At 51.5% G+C, this 11,184-nt stretch overlaps 1 protein-coding gene across 1 annotated transcript; it reads right to left on the bottom strand.

Annotated features, from left to right (window-relative positions):
- Positions 1-3,931: 3,931 nt before the first annotated feature.
- FXYD5 (FXYD domain containing ion transport regulator 5) lies at positions 3,932-10,934 on the bottom strand (the record flags this gene model as incomplete). Its single annotated transcript, XM_029924269.1, has 7 exons — positions 3,932-4,277; positions 5,561-5,635; positions 5,714-5,743; positions 6,773-6,868; positions 8,541-8,642; positions 10,054-10,107; positions 10,841-10,934. Coding segments are annotated over 7 exons (501 nt in total), but the record flags the coding sequence as incomplete, so codon positions are not given.
- Between the last annotated feature and the right edge of the window lie 250 nt (positions 10,935-11,184).

Genomic DNA, 11,184 nt, shown 5'->3' with positions numbered 1-11,184 from the left:
CACCCTTCCCACCACATCACCAAATTCCTTGGGGCTGTTGTTTTCCATGATGATATTTAGGGTGTTGTGGATCAGCTAAAAGACTACATTTCCCAATTTCTTTTTGCAGATAGAAGGTGGTCAATGAGAAGTAAGTAGAGTCTTTGGGAGGAGATCCTGGGAAGTCTTTTTAAAAGGCACAAACTCACTTACTGGTGCCTTCCCCAAACCCTGCCTATTGCTTTTCTTCTTGCTTTTTCCCCAGGAATATGACATGATGGGTGAGGTTCCTGCAGCCATTTTGTGATCTTGAGGATTAAAGCCACATGTTATGCATGGCAGAGCAGTATGTCAGTAGGAACCTTTTCTCCAGCTTCGGACTCCACACTTCAGAGTTCCGTTATGCAAGACAGAAATAAATCACTTATTTGAAGTCACTATTGTTTCTGGCTTATGTCTCTTGACATTGTATATGGTTTCTGCTTCCAGAATTCTTGGTATGTGAGATAATAAATTTCCTTTGTGGCAATACCCAGTTTTCTCTCTAAGAAGATTCTAGTTTCCTGCCCTCTTGAACTCAAACGTGGCTATGCCATTTGCTCTGGCCGATGGAATGTGAGGAGTGATGTGTCTCTTCTTTCTGTCACCGATAACTAGCTCTGTTTCTGATGGTGGCTTCTCCACCAGCTGAGGGCACATCACTGCTCTCCGCTGACCCTTGATGGATATGAGGTGTGAGTACAAACAAAGCTTTGTTGTAAACCACCGAGATTCTGAGACTATTAGTATCAATTTCAAGCGAAAAATGGGTTAGCTTGATATAGGGAATGAGGTGCTTTTTTGGAAAAGCTAGGGGAGGAGGCTCTAAGCTAAGGCTTTGCAAATGATTCCCAGAACCTGATGATAAGGAAAAATTCGCCTCTGTTCCTGTGTGTTTCTTGTTTCCTCTCACACTAACGCCACACCAAGCAATTTTCTGGGACACCAGCGGGGTGTCCTACAATTCAGTTCAATTCTGACACTAACAGAGTCAGTGAAGATCCCACAGCTTAAGGACTCTGTCCCCCCACCGCTTCTGACGCCAACTGCCAGTGGGTCTCAGGTTCCCCGCAACTTCTGTCAAACTTGGCTGCAAATTGGAGGTTTTCACGACTCTCTCACCTTGGATTTGGTTATTTTCTAGAACAGCTCATAGAACTCAGAGAAACACTTAGTTTGCCAGTTTATTATATAACAAAGGATATGATAAAGGGTACGGATGGACAACCAGGTGAAGAGAACTGCATGAGCCTCTGTCCTCCGTGGGGCTGGGGGTGTCACCAGCCCCCCGGCATGCGGCTGTGTTCACCAACCAGGTTGCTCTTTGAAACTCGTAATTTTGAGGTTTTTATGGAGCTTCATCATGTAGGCATGACTGACCATTAGCTCAATGTCCAGCCCCTCTCTCTCCTCCAGAGGATGGGGCGAGACTGGAGGTTACAAGCTTCTGATCATAACTTGGTCTTTCTGGTGACCAGGCCCATCTAGGAGCCTGCCACACTTTGACCCCTCAGAACAAAAGAGACTCCTATCACCCAGGAAACTCCAAGGGTTTTAGGAGCTCTGTGGCAGGAACTGGGACCAAAAACCAATATATGTATTTCCTATTATTTTTCAATAACTGAACCAACCCATGGAGGGGGGCTTCTCCCTCCATGTCAGCTGAGAGGTCCCCCCGCCCCCCACCTACGGCACCTTCAGCATCCTGTTGCTCTGTCTCCAATCCAGGACCCAGAAGTCATCACCACCCAACACATAACTGCCCTTTTATGTTGTTTTGTTGTGTTTTGTATTGTGGTGTGACTTACGTGTCCCCAAGTACACAAACCCAAAGCCTGCAGTGCAGTTAGTTATGTTACAGAATGTTATAAACACATTCGTGTAACCTGTACCACCACCATCATGGGACAGAAATTTTCAACCTTCCAGAAAGTTCCCTCACGCTTCTCCTCAATCAACACCACCCTCACAGCAGAGGCATCATCATAGCAGTAAAAGCAACTATTATTCTGACTGATATCTCCATCAATTAGTTTTGCTTATTCCAGAACTTTCTATTATTATGCAGTCTGTGCTCTTTTGTACCTGGCTTCTTGCACCCAGGATAATGCTTTTGAGATTCATCCTTGACATCATGTGCACCAGTAGCTTCTCCTGATCGTTGCTAAGTAGTATTCCATCACGACATGCCACAGATTGTATCCACGCACACGTGTGTGCATGTAATACATAATATATATATATATGTATGAATGATATTCCCTCCTGATTGTCGGGCATCTGATTAGCAGATGGTGGTGCCAATCACAAATATTTTAGACTTCCCCTTATAGGTATATATTACATACTATATATATCACATATGTAATATACATGTATTATTCATCACCACATGCCTATACATAACATATATCTCATATATGTTTGTTTTCAATGGATTTATCTCTACGGCTACCTTCCACTTACATGAAGCAGTACTGTTTTCCATCTATGAACATTCCTTTTGAAATAAATGTATTTAAGTTAAGAAGGGAGGTGATCCTGGAGCATCTGGGTGACTCAGACCATCAACCGTCTCACTCTTGATTTCAGCTCAGGTCATGATCTCACAGTCTGTGGGATCAAGCCCTGTGTCGGGCTCTGTGCTAATGGCTTGGAACCTGTTTGGGATTCCCTCTCCCTTTCTGCCCCTCCCCCACTCGTGTTCACTCGTTATCTCTCAAAAGAAATAAATACGCTTAAACAAAGAGAGGGGCGCCTGGGCAGCTCGGTCGGTGACGTGTGCCAGAAGTCGGCTCAGGCCATGGTCTTGCTGTCTGCAAGTTCCACCACTACCTGTCTGTGCTGACAGCTCAGAGCCTAGCCTCCTTCGGATTCAGTGTCTCCCTGTCTCTCTGTCCCTCCCCCACTCACACTCTGTGTGTGTGTCTCTCTCAAAAATAAACATTAAACATTTTTTTAAAAAAATAAAGAGAGTTGATCTCTTTAAAAAGTGAATAATAATACAGGTAGGATAAAAATTGAGGAGAGTCGATATGGTGTCATATCATTTATGATACACTCTGATTTTTCTACTTTATTACTTTTTTCTATGCTCCTCACAGCCCACAAAGGTGATTTCATAACCCGTGAAGAGGCTGTGACCCGAAGTTTGTGAAATATTGTTATGTAACCACTTGTGAACAGGACCTTATCTCTTACTTTGTCATTATGACCCTTAAACTGGGTTAGTGACTTTGCCCCAAGCCCCAGGCTTCAGGGGCCTGCTCTGGCCTAATCTGGTTGAGACCCTATCAAAGGGCGGCAGAATCCAAGGACCTTCAGGAAGTGCCCACTAAGGTTGCCCCTTCTGGACCCTGCACTGGGTGCCTGGGACCCTGGAAGTCCCCACCCAAGCCTCTCTGAGCCCTCTTCTCCCGGGACTGCGGGGCCTTCTTGCTGGGCACACCCCTACACCAAGAGGCAGCCCAGAGGCAGTCATCTGTGGTCAGGGGCTGTGGGTGGGGTTTAGATGTGCAGGTTGGGGTGTCCACACTCCTGTGTGAGGCCCCTCCCACTGATGGAAGGATCTGGAGTGTGAAGAAAAGTAGGCCGCTGTGGGCCTAGGGCCTCCTTTTGTGCTTGACCAGTTACCAATAGTACCTACCAACGTTAGGGGTGAGCTTGCATTGGCCACCAGCCCAGAGGTCTCAAACTACTGCGGGCAGAACCCCCCGCTGCGGTTCTCACTGGCCTGAGGCCCCTGTGGCCCACTGTCGCGTCCCTCCGACCTTCCACCAGCGCACCTGTGTTCACTGTATCCCCTGTCCCGGCCTTTGAGCCTGTGGCCCCTCACACACTTCTCAGGGGACCTCGTCCCTAGACCCAGGGGCTATCTTCCACTCCCCAGTCATGAATAATCAGAGGCCATGGGCAAGGACCACAGTGCTTTACTCTTTGTTGGAACAGCACTGGACAATGGCGGGGGGGGGGGGGGGACACTGCCCAGGGGGCCGCGCAGACCTCAGGGTGGGCAGGGTTGGGAGGGTAGGGGCCATAGGCCGTCAGCCCCTGCTCTGTCTCCATCCGGGTCTTCCCTCTCGGGCTGGGCTCTGCTGACTATCATGTCGGATCCACGAGGGGAAGGACGTGGCTGGGCACGGTGACCCGCTGGGGACTCAGTCTCGGGGTGCCCATTAACTGGGCTGTTGGCCCCTACTTCCGATGTTCTCATCTGTTATAACTCCGGCACAACTGGGGTAACTGTCTACACTTGCCACCTGTGGGTAAAGGAAAGGGTTCAGTCATGAGTTGGAACAATGTTGATGATTGCAAGTGCTCTGCGTGCTGGAGGACAAGGCCCGTCACCCTGCCCCCGGGGGAGCTCCGAGGCAGCCTTGAGCCAGTGAGGACCGCAGGGGAGGAGAGCCAGCACAGGGCTCCCCGGGGAGCAGCCTCCCTAACACAGAGGAGCCCTCCGAAAACCCATCCTAGTTTGTGCATTACACATTCACTCAGCAAATATTTACTGTGTACCTACTATGCGCCAGGCTTTGATCTAGGCCCTGGGAACACCAGGGGGGAACAGGAATAAATAAAATCCCTGCCCTGGTAGAGCTGACTTTCCAGCAGCGGAGATCAACAGTGAGAAAAATGACTAAGTCAAGTGTATGGACAGTGAGGTCAGATAGTGATGCGTGCTCAGCAGAAAACTAAAGCCAGGAAGGAGGCAGGGAGGCCAAGCGGCTGAGGGCGGCTTCAGGTGATGCCTAGAGGGGCCTCACTGAGAAGAGGACATTTGAGCAAAGACCTGAAGGAGGTGAGGGAGGAGCCAGGAAGGCTGTTCCAGGCAGAGGGCATGGCCAGTGCAAAGGCCCTGAGGTAGGAAGAGATGGGTGGGGGGCGCTTGGGTGGCTCAGTCGGTTAAGCATCCGGCTTGGGCTCAGGTCATGATCTCACAGTTTGTGGGTTCAAGCCCCGTGTCAGGCTCTGTGCTGACAGCTGGCTCAGAGACTGGAGCCTGCTTCGAATTCTGTGTCTCTCTCTGTCTCTCTAACCCTCCCCTGCTCTCACTGTCTCTCTCTGTCTCTCAAAAATAAATAAAATACATTAAAAAACATTTTTTTAAAAAGGAAGAGACAGGTGGGCTTAAGGGACAACAGGGTCAGGAGGCTGGACCAAAGTGGATGGGGATGGGGGAGGAATTTCAGAAGAAAAGTCTCCTGGCCGCCACCCTTGCCACTCCCTTCTACTCCCCCTGGGCTCACACAGCCCCAGCCACCCTTGCTTCTTCCCAAGGCTGTTCGTGAGTTCGAGTCTCAGGTCAGGCTCTGTGCTGACAGCTCAGAGCCTAGAGCCTGCTTCGGATTCTGTCTCCCTCTCTCTCTGTCCCTCCCCTGCTCATGCTCTGATTCTCTGTCTCTCAAAAATAAACAAACATTAAAAAAATAATAAATAAAACAACGCTGCCCAGGGGCCTTCAAGAACTGACCCCTCAGTCAAAGCACAAGCCAAAGCTGCCTCCCTCCCAGTTGTGGTGTCCCCCCCCCGCCCCCATTCTCACTGGTGAGGATGACAATGCCCGTGATGAACAGCACAGCTGCGACCAACAGCCCCCGCTTCCGGAGCGTGTCCTCGTCTGCAGAGAGAAAAACGGAGCGTGGCAAGAGGGGTGTCCCTCCCTCCCTCTTCCCACATCCTCCCATGGGTAACTTACCGTAAGAGAAGGGGTCTTCCTCACTGGGGCCTGGGGAGACAGACAGGGACAAGTCAGAGTTCAGGAAACATTTGTGGAGTGCAGAGGTGAATGGCAGAGTCGGGGCCGGGGGGGAGGGGGGAGGCGGTGGTGGCACTTGATCTCTGCCTTGCGACACTTAGACCAAAAGCCTCGCATGATACAGCATGTGACTCCCGTCACCTCTCTACCTCAGATCTTCACTCTCCTGCTCCCCCAGATGCTCCAGGCCCACCTGCTCTGCTGGTGGCCATGCCAGGTCCCTCTCACCTCAGGGCCTTTGCACTGGCCACTGCCTCTACCTGGGACGCCTTTTCCCCGACATCCATGTGACTCCTCAGTGCTCCTTCTCAGGGAGGTCTCCCTGGCCCTTTGCAGAAAAATACTACCCAGTCACTCTCTAGTCCTAATGCTACTTTAAACCACCTGATACACGTTTCTTGTCATTATTACTTCTTGTCTCTCTTCCCCCACTAGAATGTCTGCCCGATAAGGGAAGAGATTTTTGTCTGGCTTGTTCACTGCACCTAGAAGACAGAAGGTGCTCGCGACTATGTTCTGAATGAATGAACTCTGTGTGATCTGGGGACCAATCATTTCCATCCATTCATTTTGGCTGATGGGACAGGAAGTGTAAGAGAAGACCACACAGCGGGGAATCAAGGTGTCCCTGAAACGGAGCACCCTGCTGACCCACACACTGATCTCAGATGCATGAGTAGGCCCAGCTGAGCCCAGAGGAGCCACTCAACTGAGCCCAGACTAACATTGCAAATCGCAGACTCGAGAGCTAAGTAAACGGCTGTCATCTGGAGCAGCGGTGTTTCAGGGCCGTCCGCATGCTGCCTTCACTGATGCGGCCGTTCGTCTGGCGTCTACTGGATGTCTGCCTTATACCCACCCTCTTCCGGCCTCGAACTCACATATTTGCCCAAAACATGTTTGCTGAGGACTATTTCATGCTGGGCAGGGGTCCAGGTGCTAGAAACACACAGTGAAAAGGAAATAGCCTGTTTCCAATCTGGGAAGGGAGTTACTGACCAGTCGGCCCGAGGGCAGCGTCCGGCCTGACATCTTTGCCTGGAGATCGCCTCTTGGAGAGCGTGGTGCCTTTAGTGGGAGCGGCAGAGGGAGTGGCTAGAAGGTGGCAGAGGGCGGAAGTGAGTGGTGGAGGAAATGAGGGACTCACTGACACCCTCTCCCACATCCCCACATCCAGTGGGCAGGCACACAATGGCCCCCCACTCCCACCCCGGGGACAGCAAGGAATAGCAGGTGTGGAAAGATGGAGTGAGCCTGCACCCCCGGCTCCTCTCCTGGGACCTCTTGGGCTGCCTCATAATCCAGGAAGCAAAGGGTCCATCTATCTGAGCCAGGAACGGGGCGGGGTCGGGGGTGGGTGGGGGACGAGCGCTCCAGGACACGGGCCCAGCACCAGGAGAAGCAGAGCCTGGGCATACTTGTTATAAAACACTTGGGAGGTCACCTCTGCTTCCAGATCAGAAATACCAGAAGATTCCTCTCTTTAAAGCCAGGGCACCCAGGTGGCTCAGTTGGTTAAGCATCCGACTCTTGATTTTGGCTCAGGTCATTTTGTGAGATCGAGCCCCACGTCAGGCTCTGTGCTGACAGTGCAGAGCCTGCTTGGGGTTCCCTCTCTCCCTTTCTCTTCACTCCTCCCTGACTTGTGTGCATATACTCGCTCTCTCTCTTTCTCAAAAAAAATTTTTTTAAATGATATTAAACGAAAAACCAATGCCCCAAAGGAAATATCTGCCCTTCTGGCACTGAGAAGTGTCGCCAATGAAGTGGCCGCCCCTGTCTGATGCCCCAACATGAAGCCAACAGGCAGAAAAGCTGCCTCACGAAACCCGAGCTTCCAGACCAATCTCTGAGCCTCCCTTCTTAAGTATGGCCTGAAAGCCAACGATTGCGAGATGCTCAGGAAAGCCCGGCCCGGAGGAAGGTCCGAGCAAGGCCAGGAGCGTGGACAGACCCGCGGAGACACAGGCAGTGTAAAGGATGGCCTAAGCTGTGTGTGGCACGGGCAGCCCGCTGCCAGAGAACCTGGGCCCCACTTCCGGTTCTGCCATGTCGGGCCGTCTGCCAGAGTAACCTCTTGGCCCTCGGTTCCCTTCCTGTAAAATGGGGTTTTGACAGTTCCTACCCGGTCGGTGCTTTTGAGCAGTGAATGAGGGACTACAGGAAAGCTCCGCACAGTGCCCCGCAAGGAGCAAACTCCCAGCAAATGTTGGCTGTTGTTGGTGCCATGCAGGTGGCCGCAGGCCTCCCTTCTTCTGGGGACAGCTTCCCTTTTCCTTGAGGAGACCGCGCCCCCTTCCCCAGTCCCGCTGGTTCTATTGTGACACAGGCCACAAGGGGGAGCATGTGACATGGTCTCATCCTTCCCTGGGACCTTCCGCTTTCCCAGGAAGCACTGGGAGCGACAGCTAGGTGAAGTGTGGGAGCTCTGAGCCGGCAGATGGCAGGGGCCTGAACAGAAGTCCAAGTTCCAAGTCTACCATATCAGGTTTGGAAAACACTGCATACTTAGATGCTCCTATAGGGATGCCTGCTACAAATAAGCATTCATAAGACTCCAAGAAGTCCCGCCATAAAGAAATGTGTTTAACTTTAAATCAAGAGTTTCCCCAAACACCTTTGACGGCAAATCAAAACAGATTTTTTGAAAATGTATTAACAATTCCCCAAACGGGCGCTCTGAGCAAGCAGTGTGCTTGGGGAGCTGCTGACCCAGATAGAGAATTAAACAAAATTTGTGCGTTGCCCTTCTAGTCCCAGACCTTACCTTCTGGGCCGCTCTGGCCCGTCCTCAGATCTGTTGCTAGGAGCACATCTGTTCTCGTAGGCAGTGGGGTCTGGGTCTCCTCTGTCTGCTCCTGTGTTGTTCCTGCTCAGGCCAGATGAGCGAGGAGGGAAGCGTGTGAATCAGGGACATGCAGACCCATCAAACAGCAAGGGGCCCTCTCCCTCCTCTGGATGGAGGAGTCCAAAGACGGCTCATGTTCCAAAGGTCACTGTGTGGGGGACAGGGGGACTCTCTGGCACATGGCTGGTGGCAGGACAAATCCGTGCAGCCATTTCCCAGGTGGCTTTTGCAACAAATTTCAGCGTTCGTGCCCTTTGCCTCAGAGTGTGGTGGGTGAAAGCAAGGCCGTAGAGCCAGGTTCTGGGCCTCCCATGGAGCTGTGTCACTGACTTGTGACACCTGAGTGAGTTACCCTGAGCCTCTATTTCCTTATTCTGCAAAGTTCGGTTGTTCTGCCTCAGAGGGCTTGTGTGAGGACTGAATGAGCGAACACAGGTAAGATATTTAGAACCTTGACCAATATACAATAGATACTAAGTGCAAAAAGCATTTGCTTAAGGAGAAATGGACATGGTTGCTGACCGCGGCAGTGGGTGTAGCAGAGAAGGCGAAGGCGCTCATCAAGGTGTGCACAGCCTCACTGACCATGCGTGGGCACTCAGCCGAGTACCACGCGGCGGTGTGAGAGAATAAGACCCGGGTTCGTAGAGGGCTGTGGGAAGAGCCTCCGAACATGCTGCTGCATGGGGGCGGCGCGGCGCGGGGAGGGGAGGCCAAGCAGGTTTCAGAACAACTGTCATTTAGGAAATGATCGGCTCACACAAATACAAATATCCCGGTCAGGATACTTTCTGCGGGCAGAAATGTGGCACAAATTCCCTGGGGATTACTCCCTGCCCAGTGCTAGCAGTGGAGACCTCGCAGAGATGGGGGAGGAAAAAAAGAGTGGGGAATGGGCCAAGGGATTTCATCTCTCTATGATATTTTTATTATTCCCAAGCAGAACGGGCTTAGGTATATCATTTATATTTAGCTATATCATTAAACATTAATGGGAAAAATTGGGGAGCACTTTCCGAATTACGTTACACTCCCAAAACAAAGTTTAAAAATGACTTGAAAACTCAAAAAAGGAAAAAGATCAAGAGATTAAAGGAAGAAATGAATGGCCCTGGAGCAAGAGGAAGTTCCTGGGTGGTTGCAAAGCTCTATTCCTTGAGCTGGGTGGTGGTGACACAGGGGCTCAATTCGGAGTAATCTGTTAAGCTGTACACTTATGGGTTTTGTACTTTTCTCTATGCATATTATTTTTCACGACTGCAAAAGATTTGTTTTTAAAGAAGTAGATGTGGGTGGCTGTCTGCCCCACCACAAAGTAAACCAAAGGATTCAGAGCAGGAGGACTGAAATGAGTAACCAAGGCCCCAGAGTGTGGGAGAAGGAGAGGAACAGTGTCCGTCCCGCCCCCACCTCCTCCCCATGCCCCCCTCACCACCAGCCTGCAACGGTGTCTGAGGAGTGGACTGGGACTCCGGGTGGACTGTGTCTGGAATCCAGAAACAGGGAGAGAAGAGAGAGAAGATGTGGAGAAGGTCCATGAATGGAGGAACAGGGGGATTTCCTCTGCCACTCAATTTTGATATAATTGCAATGACTTAACTAACCCAGCCATTTGCAGATTGCCCAATTGTCAGGCCAGTACCTCCCCTGCCCCAGCCCTCCCATCCCCAGATGTGCATTCCCCTGTTCAGCATCCACCCACCTCTGGTAAGAGCCCCTGGAACTCTATTTATGAACCACCCTTCCCTGATTCTGGGTCCACTTGATTCAGTGGGGTTGGCCCCAGGTTGGTTGGAGGTGGAACCTGAGACCCAGGTCTGGCAATCGGCTTTGGCCAATGGCCACTATGATCAGCTCCTGGGTGGGCATGGAACCTGAGCCTGCTCAGTGACACTCAGCTGTGCAACATTTGCTGGGTTGGGGAAGAGGAAATGCCCTTCCCTCTGGCTTCTTAGCAGGTAGGATGGAAGCCTCAGGGGCCATCTTGGCCCCCACCCCCCAAAGGGGAATCTACCCAAGAATGAAGTGAACATGGGAAAAATAGAACCAAGGGTGGAGGAGACGGGTTCCCGATACCAGCATTTGAGCTCCTAGACTGAGCCGTGCCTGACTTTTCGGTTGCACAACCCCAAATTCCCGATCAGCCTGCGCTTGAGATTTTTGTGGCTGTTGTTCTTTGCAGTGACAAGATCTTAACAGAGCCATGCCTCTTTCCTCACCTGGGGTTTGAATCAGGGCATGGATGGGCACAGTGGCTGAGTCTGTTGAAGGAATGGATATGGTCTCCTCCGATGTCTGTCCTGGGAGATCAAGGACGGGAAGTCAGATCGGAGCCTCTGGTCCTTCTCTCACCAAAACCCCACTGGGCCCTCCCTCCCCAAACTGCGGGTGGTAACTCAGGACACCCTGGTGGAGTAGCAGACAGATGTTTGAATGGTGGTATCCACCCAGAGTCCTGGAAGTGCTGTAAGAAATGCTGATGCCCAGTGCCCTTCCTCCAGGCCCTCTTCCTGCCCATCCTTGCCGGGTGGGAGAGGCAGTTTGGTCGAGTGAGCCCAAGTCC

Source organism: Suricata suricatta, chromosome 16 (assembly GCF_006229205.1).
Source record: "Suricata suricatta isolate VVHF042 chromosome 16, meerkat_22Aug2017_6uvM2_HiC, whole genome shotgun sequence".
Taxonomy (NCBI): domain Eukaryota; kingdom Metazoa; phylum Chordata; class Mammalia; order Carnivora; family Herpestidae; genus Suricata; species Suricata suricatta.
Note: the sequence above shows the minus strand (reverse complement) of the source record. Positions and strands in the feature narration are given on the sequence as shown.